This window comes from Embiotoca jacksoni, unplaced genomic scaffold, assembly GCF_022577435.1.
Source record: "Embiotoca jacksoni isolate LCO1_2020_lvr unplaced genomic scaffold, fEmbJac1.0.p SCAF_7, whole genome shotgun sequence".
NCBI lineage: Eukaryota > Metazoa > Chordata > Actinopteri > Embiotocidae > Embiotoca > Embiotoca jacksoni.
In genome coordinates, this window is record NW_027185425.1 from 1,040,592 (window position 1) to 1,060,000 (window position 19,409).

Sequence of the window (19,409 nt, forward strand, 5' to 3'; positions counted from 1 at the left end):
ACAGGAGGTTCGGTTTCCTTCAGACATGGACTTTATCTTTATAAAAAAAAACAAGCTAAAAGATTAAATTAATGAACTCTGACAATTCAACCGGCTCCTAAATGTCTGTCCCTTAAAATAAATGCACACACACACACACACACACACACACACTGTAGTATCTATATTTGTGAAAGGGTACATTCATGTCTGTGTGTTTCCTGACACTCTTGTTCTCCTAAACTTGCCCAATTGTTCTGTTTCCTTTCGGGTTTCCCGTCTCATAAAAAAGACCCCGAGAGGATTTTCTCTACCCGTCGTGCTTTTAAATGAACATGGAGGGGCTTTTAAGCTGCAGCTAAGCTCATGTAAATGTTATTACACTTTAGTAATCAGGATTATTAAAAAAAAAATTTTTTTTTTTTTAAAACAGAGGAGCTGAAATGCATAGAGGGCTGCTTCAGATATAATAACTGTGGAGCTACTGGAGGAAACACGGTGTTCAAATGTTGCTGTCAATCTGCCTCGAAGCATCTGGGTTTCGACTGACTCAGTGTGTGTGTGTGTGTGTGTGTGTGTGTGTGTGTGTGTGTGTGAGTATTTTTCCATATATTGCTTCGGTTATCCTGCCATTGTTGCACACACGAGCACGAGCACACCGTCGTGAATGATTTAAACCGTATCGAATGTCGACCTCCAGTTTCAGCCCCGAGCGGGACGCCAAGTTCCCGTTTCTGGTCCTATTCTTTACCGACAACTGCGACAAGTGACTCGCACACAGCCGACAAATAAAAACACATATGCACCCATGATGAAGGGTGCAGAGGGGAAGAACGACGTCTGACAAACGTGGAGGAATAAAGGAGTGACGCGGCGGCACGATTGCGGTGGAGTGACTCCGAGCCGAGAGGGTTACAGCCCACGTTATTACAGATGATCGCGTCAGGCCGAAGGTCCGAAACCTGCAGCCAGAAAACTCAACGTGAACCCGAGGACGGCCGTCTGCAACGGAGAGCAACCGGTGGGTCAGCTGTGACAGATCCACACGGTGTCGACTCTGCTGACTCATCAATATCTGATGACACCTTAAACACCCATCTGCACAACAACGCAGGAGGTAGAATCGATCAGAGAAAGTCCAGAAATGAATAGTCATCATTAAAAAAACAAAACTGATCTTGACAAAGAGTTTCCAATTTTACTGAAAAAGCCATTTTGCTGTGATAATCTGGTACGTTTGACGTATCTGACATTATTCAAATCAGTAAGATTGATTGTTTAATAATGTTTTCATGATGTTTTAAAAAAAATAAAATGTAGTGATTAAGTCTATTGAGCTGTTCTGACTCTTGTTTGTTTACGTGCAGCACACGTCAACCTTTGTTGTGTGTTAAATGTGCTATACAAATAAATTTGATATTTTTTTTTTTTTTTTTTTTTTAAATTAGAATTTTTGTCTTTTTTTAATGTTACATTTTATTGTGAGTTTTGTATGTATTCCCTCCTTGTAAAGCACTTTGGGTGAACGCTGTGTGTGAAAGCTGCTATAAATAAACTCGCCTTGCTCCGCTTAGTAAGTGATCACGAGATTACTCATTGGCTGGAGACAAATCAGTGCTGCGATATCCAAGAGTCACAAGAGTTTACAAAAAGTTAAAATCATTCAGTCATTCAACAAACTGCATTTTTAAAGTCAATACACACATATATTTACAGTATGTTGTGTGTGTGCAGAGACAGTAGAGCTCAAGAGATCCGGTCAGTCCTGCACTTCCTGTTAACTTCCTGTGAACTTCCTGCCGTGTGTTCTTCATTGATCTGTTGGGTTTTTTTGTATGTGGTGTTGTCACTTAATCACGGCAGAGTTGCAGTGTTTGATCGGCGGCTGTGCGTCGCTCTGGTTTTGAGTATTGATCCGTATGTGTACTGTCTGCATGTGGTGATTGTGTTGAGTCGATTCTAATCTAATTTTAGTTTGCTGGTTTAAGAACAGGCCGGAGACAGAGGATGAAGATTATCAGGATTAATCTGGACCGTTTACCGTCATTGTTCTGTTGATCAACGAGCAGCAAGTCGACTTCACCAACATTATTTAAATTATGATTTAAAACATATTTATTTTTCACTGGAATTTCCATATTAGGAGCCATTTTAATAAAACAACTGTTTAGAATAAATTACATCCCCTGTTTATCCTGGTGTGTTGTGTTGGCATAACTTTTTTATTTATTTATTTATTTTATTGCCGAATTTGTTTTAATTGCCGATTTTAACCGTTTCAAATCGACCCAATTTGTTTTAATTGTGTCTGATGTTGTGCCGGACACGTATGTTCTGTATAAATAACCCGATTTCACAACGTCACGGTCAAAACAAATGAATAAATAAAATAAAATGCGCGCTAATAAAACAGCATCCAGCAGAAATATTACCACAACCGTTCCCTGTACATCGATTGCCAGTTAACGGGCCGAGCGGTTGCTGTGCGGTGATCAATAACAGAAGACTCGGCGAGCACTGACGTATGATGTGTTTGGGACTTTCGGACTGCTCTGCATTGACATTTCTGATTTCAAAAGGCCCCAGAGACTCGTGTCCAGCTCCACTTAAATCAATGTGCTCCCACTCCCTTCCTTTAACCACCTCCCACATGCAAAGGAGCACCGCCGATGCTTTCATTTGCGCATTAAAGTAAAGCCGTCCTGCTCGCAGATAAAAAAAACTGAGCAGCGGCTGCAATCAACAGGAAACGCTTCAGTGGAGGACGATCAGTCATTACAGGCGGACAAATGGACCGAGGTTCTCTCTGCATGAAGAAGCATTTAGTTGGCTTTTTACCTGCACTTAGCACGATGACAATGAAGTTGAATTTAATCGAAAGCGAACTGCTGAAAGGACACGAAGATTAAATGGACGTCCTACTGCCTCCTGACCAAGTTTAACACCTTTCAAATGTGTTTCAATAAAATACAGACCTGCGATCAGATTACACGATATATTCGTCTTTTATGATGGCAACTGAAAGATTAGTTTATTAAAAGTAACATGAATTCTTGTTGCTTTTGCGGTCAAGAAGCTGTCAATCATGGCTGCAGAGGATACGTCAAGCTAAGCAGGTAAAAACAAACGCAGTGTCGCTGTTCTTCAATTATGTCGCATTACAAGACCCGTTCGTCCTTCACCGTGTTCATATTCAACACTAGAAATTCATCTACATGACTAAACTGTGTCAGAATCAGGCTGAGTTTGTGTTGTCTGATCCCGGCATAACAGCATCCGTTTTACCCAACCTGACTCATGGGTACTTAAAAAAAAAATCTATCAAAGCAGCATGAAGATAAAAAATTCAAAAGGAAGATATCACAAACTTCATTTAACACATTTTCCTGTTATTTATATCTTCACATGGCTGAAACTACCAGCACTGCAGCAGCATAAACTGACCTATATTTGGGCCAGAAAGACTTGATTGATGTATTATAAAAGAGGAGACATCTGCACATGGTGGCTCAGATATGAATTCCAGATAAGGCTGATGCTGTTAAAAGTCCACATGGTTCCACTATATGCTTCATTCAGGGCCTGAAAATCACAAGAGTTCAGCAGACAGACAGTCAGTGAACGCACCTCCCAAAAGCCTTCATACACGGGGTCGTAGTACAGATAGTGGATGTTGGAGGATCCAAGAACTGCTGATATGAAACTCCTCACGTGGCTGCACTGAGACACACACACACACACACACACACACACACACACACACACACACACACACACACACACACACACACACACACGACAACACTGAGCCCCGAACCCAAAGGAGTTTAGTTTCATTATAACGATCAATAATTAAAATCCCACCTCCTTTTCATCAGCGCCAGCATCACAGATGTGACCCGAGTCTATTGGCTGTCAGCACCCCCCCACACACACACACTCTTCAAACCCCCCCCCCCCACAATTTCAGTGGAGGCATTCATTTTTAAAGCACCCCTGTCAGTGGGATTATACAATGCTGGTGGTAATGCCACTGCTGCAGGGGGGTTGGGGTGTGTGTGTGTGTGTGTGTGTGTGTGTGTTGGGGTGGGGGGGGGGGGGGGTAACAATACCAGACACACACAGACAGAAAGAGATTTTGCATGACACAAATAAGCAGTTTAAGTGGTTTTTTTGTAAAGTCAACCTTTTCCCACTGACTGGCAGAGCTTCGATATTTACAGGACAAACAGTGACCACAAGGCCAAACATGAGGCCATGTGGGGAACATTCCCTCAGCTGGCAGGCATGAAGGAGGAGGAAGAGGAGGATGAAGAGGAGGAGGGGAGACTTCAGAAAAAAAAAAAAAAAAAAAAAAAAAAAAAGCTTCCTCTGGTGTCTTCAAAAGCACAAAAGTGATTACAAGGGAGTCGGGGCATGCAATTTGCCCCAAATACAGATGGAGCCCAAACAATGTGACGGAGAGAGAAGCACTCCAGAAAACATCAACAATGAAGAGAACCAGATTATAAAACCTGGCAGACCGAGCTGGATGACAGCCCGCAGATCTACTTCAGACACAATGTGTGTTTTACCTTTCATCCTCCTGACAAAAAAAAACAAAAAAACACTCCCAGACTTGGACAGGAAGCAGCCTCAGAAAGTTAAATAAGTCTTTACTTTTTTCTTTTTTTTTACCTTTATATCTCTCCAGAACATCCTCATACGCCTGGGCGAACTCCTTCTCCTGGGAATGGTTGGTCGGCAGCAGACCCGGTATGAACCCAGCCATGGTGAAGACGTTGTGATGGGGGTGAGGGGAGGTAGGTGGAGGTGGGTGGGGGGGGGACTGCAAACTACCGCAGTGACCCGGTCCGCTACGGCTCTGGTTCCCGGCGTCCCGACTCAACAAACAAGCCCGTGTGGAAAACTAGTGAATTTGATGCATTGACGTACACTTCAAAAAAATAAAAACCACCACCACAAAAAAAAAAAGAAAAAACAGCAGAAAAAAACCCGGCAGCTCACTTCCAGGCGCGGTTAGATAATCCTGACTTCAGAGAATATATAGGGGGGGAAACAACAAAACCAAAAAAAAGGACAACAAAAAAAAAGAAGCGCGTGTTTATGAAAATGTAGGACGTGTCGACTTGAGTGAAGGTTACATAAATGTTATCTATCCATGGTCGAGGTGGGTGCGGGAGCGCGGCCACACAGTCGCGTCGCCCGGCGTGTCGTCTCCGGCCGGTCCCCTCCTTGAATATCAGCTTCCAGTCGGCCGCCGGCTGCTTTATGCACCTCCTGAGTGGGTGAGGGTGGGAGGGAGTATATATCCAACACACCGCAGATGACAGTCCGTACAGAGGGGCAGTGTCTCCGTTTCCGTCCACCACCACCACCCTCCTCCCCCGTTTAAAAAAAAAAAAAAAAAAAAAATATATCGGCGGAGCTCCAAGCGAAACCGACCCGGGCTTCCTATCCTATCCCCGGCTGCAGCGTCGGCGTCCTGTGGATCCGAGGCGAGCCGGCCGAGCTCCCAGCATGCTCTCCCAGCCGTAATGGCCGCTTCTATCCGAGGCTTTGCGGTGACTGGTTGTGCGTGTGCGTGTGCGTGCGTGTGTGTGCGTGTGTGTGTGTGAACGCGTGTGTGCGCGTCTCTCCCTCTTTTCTGCCTCAGGTTTCTCGGTGCTTCCTGCAGTGGCTGTCTTCCATCCCTCTCTACCGGCCACGACAGGAACCTCCGCCACAGGAATTTGTGTGTGTGTGTGTGTGTGTGTGTGTGTGTGTGTGTGTGTGTGTGTGTGTGTGTGTGTGTGTGTGTGTGTGTGTGTGTCCCAGGAGCGGGTGGAGAAGAGCTCGTAGCGCTCAGCTTTTATGGCCGCCGGCAGGAAAGTGGAGCTCTAGCGCCCCCACATGGAGAGCACGACTACATCCTGGCCAGACAGCTCAGAGCGACGTCTTTTATTTTCTACCGTCAGACAATAAACTTGTTAAAAAAAAAAACACACACAAAAAAAACCGACTACACGAAGTGTTTGGAGTGTTTGGTTTAATTTGTCGAGCTGGTCTCCCCATTTTTGGGTTCCTTTAAGCACACGGATGGTTCATGAGGTAAAAGGCCTCCGAGCACAGATACGTAAAAGTCCCCAAACTACATAGAACATGTCATTTTGTGTATTATTGTAGTTGTTGGGATGTTTTTGTTTTGAAACTCTTTGTTTATTTGACTATTTGAAGGTGTTTTCTTCTCTTTTTGGCGGTTTCGCAACTTTTTGTGGTCGTTTTGCATCTTCATATTTCGTAAACATTTGTAGTCAATTTTGCACCTCTTGTTGGTCATTTTGTCTCTTTTTGTTAGTTTAGCGTCTCTTTATCGTCAATTTTAGCCTCTTTGAAGTCATTTGCATCTTGTTTTGGTCAAATTGTGTCTTTCTGTGGTCATTCTGTGTCTTTCCTACACCTTGAGCCCCTCCAGTCCACCACCCATGGATGAATTCTTACCGTCACAATGCATGTGACCATGTTGAATAATCATTGTCACTGATGACATGTGCATTAAAACTAGTTAGCGCGGTACAATAGACTTTTCAACAACAACAAAATTGTCAAATAACTTGGTAAAATGCAATCAATTATCTGTTCAGTCAAGTTTCCTTCTCACTCAAAGTGCAAATAAATAAACACATTCTTCATTTTTTTTTTTTTTTTTTTTTATAATTTTCAATAAATTCCACATAATACTCAAATTAGATTTCCTTACAATTGGAATTAGCCCGCCACCGTGTCTGTGTGCATGAGGTTCTGGTGCTGGATTACCTGGAGCACACTGCCATCTAAAGGCCGACTGACTCTGCAGAAGAGCTCAACCCAAGTCATTCAAACCCGAGCGAGAGCTTCGAAAAAGATCTTACATCAGCGGAACCACGAGTTCAAAGGTCAGATCCTATATCAGGTGCTCAGATACAGATCAGACGGTGAGTTCGATCTGATCTGAAAAACCGTCCACGCTTCGGTTGTGATTCTGTGGTGGTGTCAGGTGATTCTGTCTCTCGGTCTGCGGCGTCCCGCTGAGTGAAACCAGCCATCCGTGGATAATCTCAGCGGGGGGGGGGGGGGGGGGGGGCATCCTGAGGTCGAAACCCATTAAGCATACTCATTGAGATTATGTCATTTAATCCCATAGAGACACATAAAGATAACCTATAAGTGAAGCACAGAGTCACGTCCGTGCAGCTATATGCAGGAATATCCTCCATTTTCTCTGGCTGGAAGATATAGTCTGCGGAGCCAGAAGGGCAGGAAGAGTCAACGGGTCGAGGCAGATGTGGGTTTCAGACGTCGGGCTGGAGTCGATACACCGGGTCGAAGTAGAAATACAAAAAAAATGCATGAACGGCTCCACGGGGGAAAGATTACTTTCAAATCACTGCTCTGACTGTCTGTGTTGAGGATTAAATTCCTGCTTCTAACACAACTCAACTTCGTACGTAAAATCCATCTATATCATCAAATAGCGATGTTTTTAAGCACGTTTTCATCTCTGTCCTGAAGATCTTTTGGCATTTTGTTGATTCCAAATTCAGAAGTGAGCTGGTTAACAGCTTTTGAAGCTTAAACTCCAACACAGTCACCTTGACTGAGTTTAAAATGATATTGAAATCTGTTAAATCCAGGCTGTCTGTGATTAAATGTTTTATCCGATCTGATTTATTTTTTTTATGTCAAATCTATTTGCTTTCATTTTAATCGTTGAAACTCGGTTTTCTCTCATTATTCCTACCGTTATTTTAATATTTGTGCTTCGATGCTTATTGTTAGATCTTTGTTGTAAAATACATCTTTTAATTGTAATGGGACCAACCCGGTTAAAAAAAGGCAACATCAATTTTTTTTTTTTTTTTAAAGGGTGAGGGGGAACCACAGGCCACTGATTTAATAATAATAATAATAAGATCTTCATATTTTGTGTTTTTTATCTCATCTTTTTTGTTCATGTGATACCGTTCTGTCTTACATATTTGTATTTTAATTTTTAATTTTTTCCATGTTGCATGAAGCACATTCAGTCTATAAATAGAGTTGACTTGACAAATTGCAGGTTTATTAAATAATACAAATGTTGGCTGGTAAAGAAACTTTTCAAGTAACACTTTTCTGTCTTACATGCAGATATTGTCTGGTCTTGTCTCTTAACCTGAACCCAGTGGACACAAGCAACTTTCCTTTGGCCAAAAAGTGTTCAGGTCTTTTTACGCAAACTCGGCATGTTTGAATTTCTGTCTCCATCCACCTTTCAACTTTTTCTAAGTAAACAAGAAGCCTCTATTGATATTCATGGTTGTTTGAAGGAGTGTATAATCCTGACAGTGTTTTTGTGTTTGTGGGTCACTGCTGCTGTAAATCATCATTTCAAGCATCCACACACACACAAACAAACACAAACACACAGCAGGATGTAACATGATAAAGGAAAAAGATGAAATAAAGTGTCAGCACATATAGCTTCAAGGACTGAGCAGAAATCTTCTTCCCCTTCTTTCCTTTAATCTTAACACATCATAAAAAAAAAAAAAAAAAAAAAAAAGCAAGGCCATCATCAACAAGCTCGCAGCCGCTACGCTGCAGCGATGTGACACATTGCTTTGCATCATGAAACAGAAAGTTTCAGGAGACAGCAGATGGATCAACGAGCCACAGGTCGAAGGGAAAAATGTGTTTCTCATCATCAGAAGCTTTAACTTCCAGAGGTTGTTCTCAGCCAGAAAATAAGACCGTTAAAGGAAATGTTGTTTCATTATAAAAGCACCAGACGCCTTCGCTAATGGTTTTGTTTGTTTGCACTAATTTCACCGAGAAATCATCATCAATTAAACATCCGAGTCTGAACGACTCTGCAGAGATTCTCATCCTGACTTTCATTATTTTAATGTCCTAATCGTCCTCGTTATTACGCAACCAACACGCGTCACATCAACCGCACACACACATGGAAACACAAACGGACACCTCGAGGACGCAAATCTGCCACACACACACACACACACACACGCACACACACACACAAACACACACACACACACACACACACACACACACACACACACACACACACACACACACACACACACACACCGTCAGGGAGGGGAGGGGAATCTATAATGTTCAAACTAAAAGAAAAACAATGAGAGCAGATGTGGGTGGTGTCCTTCTGCAACCTCCTGACACACACACACACACACACACACACACACACACACACACACACACACACACACACACACACACACACACACACACACACACAGGCTGAGGTGACCCTGCACGGCCTCAAGCTCTCACTGACATTTCATCGTCGGTCTGTTGCACAACCAGCCAGAATAAAAAACACATTTGACTTCATATTAACATGAATCATAAGACTTCATAAGATGGAGTCCAATAGATACGTGGTGAGAAGAGAAACACAGGTGGTCTCTGTAAACAGAGGACGACACCTGTCAGTGTGTGAAACCTTTATATCTCCTTCTAGTGGTGGACGACGGAAATTACAGACAACTCTGAAACAAACTTCACTTTCTTTGTTCATGTTTTTCCACTTCAACGATTTCTTTTCCTTCTGAATCTCCTCATTTTGTGAGTTACTAGTACACATATGAACCTGTAACGTAAAGAAGAGCAGTAAAACGTGTGTGGTTGGTAGAAACAAAGAGCGCACACAGACTCTCACTGTTTTCTGTCTGCAACGTATCCGCGTGTTGTTGTGTGTCTGTGTTTGCATGCAGAGTCCAGCTGCACAATGAATGTGCTCCACGAGCCAAAAGGACAAACAGTCCTCGACACGACAGCGTGACCGACACCTCAGCTGCAAGAGTTGTGCGACGCCCTCAGACCTCAGCAGGAAAACAAGAAACTCCCCGAAACACCGACAAGTTACAGAACCAAAGATCTCTCCAAGGAACTCCCCGAAACACCGACGAGTTACAGAACCGAAGATCTCTCCAAGGAACTCCCCGAAACACCGACGAGTTACAGAACCGAAGATCTCTCCAAGGAACTCCCCGAAACACCGACGAGTTACAGAACCGAAGATCTCTCCAAGGAACTCCCCGAAACACCGACGAGTTACAGAACCGAAGATCTCTCCAAGGAACTCCCCGAAACACCGACGAGTTACAGAACCGAAGATCTCTCCAAGGAACTCCCCGAAACACCGACGAGTTACAGAACCGAAGATCTCTCCAAGGAACTCCCCGAAACACCGACGAGTTACAGAACCGAAGATCTCTCCAAGGAACTCCCCGAAACATCGACGAGTTACAGAACCGAAGATCTCTCCAAACATCCAGAAGTTAAAGACCATCACTGTACAACAAATTGATGTGATGACACACGCCTGCATTACGGTTTGAATGAGGTGAGAGCAGCAGATTGAATGAATAAAATCAAATCATAAAAGTTAAAGTGAGACGCCGACATTAAAGCATCAACGTTAACATACAGCTGTTCAGCAGCGGGTCAAACTATGAAAGTAAACAACGTTAAAATCTTACAGAAATGTTAAAAGGACACGTTGCATTATGGGAAATGCAGTGTTATTGGAGCTTGAGGATCCGCTGACCTCTGACCTTCTTTTTTTTAATTCAAATGTCATTTGAACAAGTCCTCAAACCGATCTCGATCAACCGTGACGTCACCCGTCGGTTTTTTTGAGCTTCGGTATTTTGGGCGCCGCCATCTTGCTAGTTTGGAGCCGGGAGTGACCATATTTGGACGAGCTGGGGGAGGAGCAAGCGGTGGATCTCACTAGATCTCTGAGGACGCTACGCCCCCCCCCACCTATTGCAGAAATCTGATTCCATCACAGGTCTGTCAATCAAACAGACACGCCCCCAAACATCCTAACATCTAATTAACGATGGAATTATTTTTAGATGTGCAACCAAAACATTCATCAGAACGAGTGACTTTACTGAATGACACCATAATGACTCGTGAAAAAAATGTATTGACTTTGTATTTGATGAGAGAAGTTGAATGGGTCTATGGAGCTGGAGGCTTTATGGAGCTGACCTCTAGTGGCCATCGGTGGTATTGCAGTTTATGGCACCAGCCTCACTTTTCTGACCGGAAAGCTACAACCACATTTCTATCCAGTGTATGCTTTGAATGGAGGCTGTAACTTAACTGTACATCCTCAAAGTTTTGTTTGATTCTTTTTGTCGGATTCATTGTTCCTCTCAAGGTTTCTGTTCCTCCACTCAAACCGTCTCTTCCCTTCCTTTCAGTCTCTTTTTTCCTTCTGTCTCGTCCTCTTTCTGCATTTCAGTCTAAATTCAGTTTTGTTCTCTTTAGTTTTCTTTTTCTGACTGAGTGTTTTTCCTCTTTCTGCCTCAGCTGCAGTTTCCCTCCATGCGTGTCTCTTTTCATTCTCCTCCTTCTTCTCCTTCCCAGTCTCTCCTTTAAGTTTTCATTGCTTCTCTTAATCCCTCTTTCTGTTAATCGTTCTCTTTCTGCTTTATGACCTCCCTCACCCTCACATTTATGTAAGTCATTCTTTCTCTGCCTCCTCCCCCTCTCCGTCTCCAACTATTTCTTCCCGTCTCTTCATTACTTTTTTAAACTGACTCGATCATTCACTCCTCTCTCTCTCTCCATTCAGACTCTCTCCTCTTTTCTCTCGCTCCAAATTAAAATTCGGACACTCTCTCCCTCTCGCTGTTTGTTTTGACCCCCTTTTATACCCAGTGTCAGTCTCTCTCACCCCCGCCGCCATTGCGTCTCCTTGCCTTTTTATAACCATGGAAACAGGAGGAGACCACGTAACCATGGCAACGGGGGAATAGCCCGCACGGGGCCCTGGGCCGAGGCTTCCTTTCAGCTGCCTGCGGAGAAAAGAAATGGGAAGGAGGGAAGAGAGCAGCAGGCGGGACGGCGGACGGCTAAGTTACATGCAGGCACCGTCTGGGGTCCTGATGTTCACGTGAATAAATGATCGCTGCTGCAGCCTCACACACATATTGCATCACACACACTTTGATCTGCACGTTTTTCCTTGTTTTGCTGTGTAAGTTATTCCTAAAATATATATATATTTTTTTATAATGCTGCAGTATGCAAAAGACTAAACCAACAAAAATCTACTGTGTGCGTGTAAAGAGAGAAATACAAGTTACACAACATAATAGATGGAGAGAAATTAGTCTCAATGATAACACTGGTTATTATAATGACATGGTTTGCTTTTAAAAAGCTTTATGTGCACATATATTTCAAGAAATAGTTGTTTGTTTTTTAACATGTATTTACAGATTGTTAACATGTCTGCATGCATCACCTGTCTCGAGAGGACTGGATTATATTTGTGTGTTTAGGTTTGAGACTATTTCAACAGCCTCCGATGCACAACCGCATGTTGTGTTCAAGTACCAGTGGGAAACTTGGACGTCTAGCTTCTCAGCACATCCGTGAGAATGACATTTAAAGAGTATTTTAACATTGAATAATGTTTGCCAATGTTATGAGATTAATACATTTTGAGTTTGAAATATTCATGTAGAAAACTGACATTTATTCTAATTCATGCATCTATTTCTAAAAGGGTTTTACAGCAGTTTGTGTGTTGAAAAATACATTTGTGAACACCTAAAATAATTTAGAAATCATACTTTGAATCGTGAAACCAGAAATGTATCTCTGATAAAGAGAAAAAGCAGCAGCTGCTGGAGGCTTTCATTGACATTCAGGCTCAGCAGAGCAGCTCCGAGAGGCTGAATAACAGAGTCCAGTCAGGACAGCAGCGTCTCTCTTTATCCTCTCCAGTGTGAATTCAAAACTCATCTGTTAACAAAGCTCCCAGTGTTTCCCTCCCCTCTCTCGCTCCTTTACTTCTGCTGCTCTTACTTACTCTCTCGATGCAACTTTTCACTCCTCTTTTGCCGACAAAAGTAAGTTTTCCCGACAGAAAAGAACACTTGTGACACAGTCGAAGTCATTCTGGATATTATAAGTGGACAGTAAGTGATGTGACCCGTTGGTACGGGCAGACTAATGTATTAATTTCCCACATTCCTGCCTCTGCCTGAATGAAAATTGAGGTCAGTGTAAACACATAGTACAGATTATGTAAAATGTAAGATCATCACAATGGGCTTTACGCCTGAGTGAGCGCAGAACGAACGAGGCCGGGAGATGCTGGACGTTACCAGAAACGTGAAACTGAAAAGAGTCACTTTCACTGACGGACGCCAGATTTTCTGGCCGGATCAGAGAGGGTCGACACATTAAATATGTCTGTATAGATAAAAAGGATATCAAAATGTCATTATTTTGTCTGTTTACCAAAAGAACTGATTTATGACGACTTCTGACTTGATGCAGATCCCTTTAAGTTTCCGTACCTTCAAAATTAGGAATTTTAAGAAATGTTTTTTGGCTGTTTTGCCTCCATCAAAGTCGACAGCAGTTGTTTTAGTTAATCATGTATCAGTACAGGAGAAATGGGAGAAAGCATATGAAATTATAAATTCTACTTTTCAACCTCTTTGTCACAGAAACAACAGCAGCTTTATTTAAATCTTTCTCAGCTCTTAACATTTATGAATAACTCAAACTCATTTCTATGTTTACACATTTGGCCCTTTACATATTTTCCTTAATGAAATAAATTGTTTTTGTATGTCTTTTTTTTAAACCTCATTTAACTGAATCCATCAAATCACAACCCCTCTGTTCAAGTACACAAATTAAACAGATATATTTTAGGAATATGCACCATGTGCTCACATTATCTGCTTATAAAGTTAAGTTTTTATTAAATAAAAAAAGAAGAATAGAGAGTTCAAATATAAGACAGGGTTTCAAGATTGAGTAGGGTTTTATGGGTCTTTGGATCTGGTTCCTCTTTCAATCCTCTCAGTCTCATTACCACAAAAATATTTGGGTAATACAGGACGGCTAACTGGAGAGGAGCTGTGCTGAATTAGAGGTGATGCATCAGTTTGTATCAGGAGCCATTTGTTGCATTTCTGATTCTCGAGCTTTCAGCAGCTTTCTCAGATGTTCGTCGGGCAGGTGGAGGAGAGATTTCACACCGCAGACTGTTAGCGAGGCGTCGTCTGCGTTTAAAACCCCGGGAGGTTTGTGGCGGCGCCAACATCAACCCGGCCGCTACCTGCTGCCGTCTGAGCCGAATGATCCCAACACAGTCTGACTCCCCGACTCAGACCAAAAGGTGCCGCCAGGAAACCTCCCTGTCTGACCGATTCATAATTATAAGTAATAATTCTCACACTACCTGCCACTTCTTCAAGACATTTAGGGAAGAAGAGAGGCAGCATTCAGCCTCACATGCAGAGAGTTCATTTATATGAGATCATCTGTATTCACCTCCTCGCCTCAGCGACCACGACAGACGGATTGACTCAGAAAATCTGTCTGTAAGATTTCTAAGAAGCGCGTATGACGCGTCAAAAACTAACCCGCTCTCGTATTTTTGCTTTAAAAAAGACGTTTCTGTCTTTCAAAGCGTCGGCTTGTGAAGGTTTCGGTGGAAGAGACGTTGGAACAGTTTCGGCTGAGACGTTGAAAGATGTCGACAGGACGTAAAGATTCCAGCAGAAGAACTCCTGAATGTGGCTAATTGCAAAGGCGGACTTGAAGCTTAAAGACTCGTCAGCGCCGAACGTCTGGAAATGTTTCCAGTCCGGAAATGCATCTCATCAGCACAAATTTTCTTCACACGTGTAAGAGCGTTAACGTGGAAGATACAAACACACACACGCAGAGGCATCCGTCACCGTGGCCCTGATTGCGTCGCTGATTCGAAGCCCTTCACCCTGTTCTGACCTCCATGCTGTTTCCACGTCTGTAATCAAGGTTTTTCAACATCCCAACCTTCAACCGTCCACCAGTACAGAACAAGAACTTCCCACCGGTAACAAAGAATACTGATCCACGGCCACAACAGCCGGCATCAATATTTTTTACGTGTGAAAATATACTGCATAAATATTCTGTTTTCAAAAATGAAAAACTGCCAGAAATAAACAGATGAGTGTCGGTTTTTCATTAATACGATGAACTCAACACCCGACAGATCCAGATACGAAATCACATTAATACAAACTGAGATAATAAACGTTAGAGCGCTGAGGAGGCCGGAGACCAAGCCGTGCATCCACTGATGTGATAAAAGCCTCAGATAGCCTTCAAAATCTGCAGAACTATGAGCTGATGTGAGAGGAAGAAAGCCCAGACGATAAGAGCCCACTGTCTGCACATCATTTCCCTCAATTATCAAACTGGGAGTCCTCTCTTCCCCTCCAGTAAGAAAAAAGGAAAGTTAATAGCGTGCTAGCAGCGTCTGGAGCAGGGGAGCCCCGGCTCCTCCAGAGAGCTGAGTAACCTACATTCAGCTTCCAGCTTCCGTTACCACGGATACGGGAGGAGAAAAAGGGAGGAGAGGAGGCCACGAGGCGGCAGGACGGAGGAGTGTTAAGCCAGGATATAAACAGGCTCCTAACTTTGACCTTTGACCTCTGCATGGAAGGATGCGGTCAACAAAATCCAGAATAAGCTCCTCTACTGATGTACGGCAGCGTCTTCACATGACAACTAAACAGAAACCTCTGCTTGACTTTCACCACCGCCACTGAAAAAAATAGATTAATACTTGACAGTGGGACAGGAAATCACCTTTAATAAAATGCTGTCGATGTTTTCACCCCGAGGATAAATAGAAGATGTCGTAAGCGGGATTTTTCTTCTCATTTCTGTGACAATTCGGGAGGCGGGGGCTTTTTTTTTTTCCAGAGCTGAAAGGCCGAGTGTGACAAAGCCCGGACGAGGCCCGGCGATTAGACGTCGAGAAAATGTCACGAGAACGGAGTATAATTTACTACGAAAAAAAAACTTGGACTGATGTCAGTTTGTGCGCATTAGAGCTGTAGATGCAACGCCTACTCTTTTTATACCACTTTTTATTTTATGTTAAGCTCCACGCCGCAGAGCCCGGTTGGTGCACTGGACAAAAAGAGGATTTCTGTGATCTTATTTCAACAGTAAAAGAAGTTTCAAGTCAAGTTTTTTTTGTTTTTTTTCCCTTCAAACTCAAATTTAAGTGTAGCTCGTCTTCATTTCCCATTGAGAGCGCTCAACCCGCTTCTACACATTCAAACTTCAACACACATCCAGAACAACCGGTCTTCCGCCTTTTCTCACCGAGCATCTCCACTCAACAGTCACAGAGCGAAGCGCCTTGCTCAAAGGCACGCCGACGGCCCGTAATGACAGAGAAAGTCCGAGATTTATGGCCTCGCCTACCTGCGACACGAACCACCGCCCTCTCGGCCGGGTCCAGCACCGAGTCCTGGCTCTTCCTCTTCCTCCTCTCGTGCTTGGACAGGTTCCACGGCAACGTGTCTCCCGGCGGCCCCGCGGGTCCCGACGGACACGGAGACAGCGACCCCCCCCGAACGCTCGCTGCGGAAGGACGGCTCGCTGACGCAGGAGCGCTCGCTGAGAGTATCATCGTCGGACGACTCCATCTCACTTTTAGGGCTGCTGGGAGGAAAGAGGAAGAGGAGGAGGAGGAAGGAGGAGAGAGGGGGTGGGGGGGGGCAGTGGAGGAGAAAAGAGGTCAGAAAAGTAGGGAGTAGAAGAAATGTGGAGAAAGAGAGGACGAAGAGCTTTAGACAAAGTGGGGACGCTGTATAATTCATTGCTATAATTCATGAATGATGCAAAGTCCCAACGTAACATCGGTTGTCACGCAGCAATGAGGAAGAGGAGAAGGAGGAAGAAGAACTAAAACAACTGGGTTTGAAACTAATCACGGGCGTCTGGACGATAGCTGAGGAGGCTGCGGACCGACAGCGGCGGCTGGTCCGAGGAGGAAAATGACCGCTCTGAGGAAAAGGTGAAAGAAGAAGAGAAGACTCTGAAGACGACCGAGGTCGACTCGCAGGACCGACGACGCATGAAGCAACTTAAAGATGCAAAACTGAAGTCATCCGGAAAAGAAGCAGGTCAAACAAACACAGCCGGCATCGTGCGAATATCTGGGCATGTTCGCTCAGCATTAAGATCAGAGTTATTCAGCGGCCCATAACTTCCCGTATACACAGTACGAATGTCTTCTTAAATAATAAACATGTTCCATTTCACTGCATTATTTTGTTGTTTTGCATTGTTGTTGTTGTTGTTTTTTTAAAAAAACATAAAATGTCGAGTTTTTTTGCGACTTGATCAAGAAACTAAAAGGCTTTTTTTAAATTTATTTATTTTTAGGTGTGGAGTATAAATCTGACAATAAATGGAGTTCAGACGGTGAAGAGCGTCTTGATTTACGGGGTAAATGTTGATCGACTGGTTGGAGGCCGCTGGACGGCGTTTGACCAGCTGTTCCTCTTCACTGCGGGACTGCTCAGCACTTCTGTCCCTCACACTGAACCGTTTCACCGAGCGGAAACGAGCTGAGGTGTCGCGTCTTTGTGTGTCAAGCTACATTTACAGCGTCGAAAAAAAAACCCGGAGATCACGAAAACACGCTCAACGTGACCTGAGGAGACAAGAGTTTGAATTGGCCGTGTGGACACGGGGGAAGACGAAATGTCTCATCGGACGCGTTCATCAGACCGAGCTAATACAAAGGAAGGGAAGCAGCCGAGACGGGGGGAGAGATGAGGTTTCAAAGCTCGTCTGCTGTTTCTATTTTTAAAGACGAGTCAATATGCCGGGAAGACAGGAGGGAACTTTCTCCTCTGTCTTCGTCTCTAAACTTTCTCTGGAGCTGCTGCTCATCCATCCGTCGCCACACTTCGACCCGTCTATAAAATGAAAGAAGCTTTATAGGCGTTTAGTAGCACTTACATACACACAAGAAGGAAGTGTGTGTGTGTGTGTGTGTGTGTGTGTGTGTGTGTGTGTGTGTGTGTGTGTGTGTGTGTGTGTGACTCTGGAGACCTGATACTCTGATCTGTCCATCACAGCATCAATAAATCAATAGCTCTAACCTCGGCAATGAATTGCCTGTTATCGGTTCTTATATTTCAGCAGCGCGGGGCATTCCTGCAGCTCATGAGTTTGAATCCGTCTCCATCCTCTACTTTCTTCTGTGTGTCGTCCAGCCAGACATCTACCTTAACAATCTGACAGTCAGCTGGGAAAATGTCTTCAGAGGATGGCGGACCGGTGTCGCGGCAGAACGGGAAATTAAGACCCGCTGGTCCACGACAGCAGAACGTGGGATAGACACGCTTTGGCCTGTCTGGGCGTGAAAGTTACACGTTTTCCTACCATGGACAAAAATGAAAACTATCGCGGGCTTTAAGCCGTGTGATTTACAGGAAAATGACTTTTTTTTATTTATTTTTTTTAGCAAAAACACAAGGTTAGGGTCGCTAAATAAAAACAACAACTTAAGAAAGATGTGGTCACCTCCTGGTTTTGAACCTCATCGTCACGCATGGCGGTCTGTGACTAAAGCCACCTGGCACCTGGCCGCCCCTTCTTCCTCTTTATACCGCCAAGAAATGGCCTTTGCACTTGGTCTCACAACCTCTGTTGCAGGGACTTCGGTCACATGATCCCACATCACATGACATTTAAGTTTCACGCTTTCAAAACGTGTAACTTTTCACGGCTAGAGAGACATTTAGATTCGTGTAAATTTCAAAGCGAACAAAACGTGTAACTTTCACGCGTAGACAGCCCAAAGCGTGTCTATTTCACGCTTTGCCGTGATACCGGATTGAGGATGTCCATTCATGAGAGAGTAAACAGCCGCAACGGGTTTTTTTTGCTCCGGTAAACATTAGATTCATTTTAAATGAACGTAGAAGTTCATGGTATTCGATTGCTTCCCACATCCACTAGACAGTAATCCAGTTTGTGTTTTAATTTCATGCAGCAACAGTTAAGGCAAAAAAAAAAATGTCTGAGAAACCCTTCTCTCAGCTAGCAACCCGTTTAAAGTGTTTCAGGCTTTCACCGACTGACCAACTTCCTGCTGGCTGACTTCCTCGCAGCAGATCTGATAATATTCCCCTCGATGCGGATTAAACTGAGCGGTGGTCACAGAGTGGGAACGTTTCAGCGGACGATGTGTGAGTCCAACACAACGGCTGGGATTTCCATCTGCCCTGCTGCTGCCAAAAAAAAAAAAATCCTCCTCCTCCTCCTCCTCCTCCTCCTCCTCCTCCTCCTCCTCCTGCTGCTGCTGCTGGCCCCCGGCGAGACCGCTGGCAAAGCCCCACTTCCTGAATCCCGCCGTCGCCCCGGCAACGCAGCGAGGAAGAGGGGTTGAAGCCTTCCCAGAATCCCCCGCGGTTCCCCTCTGGTGTATAACTGTGCGAGTCGGTTCTCCCCGCTGCTTCGCCGACTGTGAGTCAGTGCGGCCGCTGTGAGCGGTTTTATAAATAGAGGCAAGAATGGAAGCTTGAAAGCGGCGCCGT

At 44.1% G+C, this 19,409-nt stretch overlaps 1 protein-coding gene across 1 annotated transcript in view; it reads right to left on the bottom strand.

Moving 5' to 3' along the window:
* The window catches only part of macf1a (microtubule actin crosslinking factor 1a), a 228,905-nt gene that overhangs the window by 203,704 nt on the left and 5,792 nt on the right, over window positions 1–19,409 (bottom strand). The window contains 2 exon segments of the mRNA XM_069176154.1: window positions 16,279–16,430; window positions 16,432–16,515. Coding sequence (XP_069032255.1) covers window positions 16,279–16,430; window positions 16,432–16,502 — 223 coding nt within the window. The 5' untranslated portion in view covers window positions 16,503–16,515.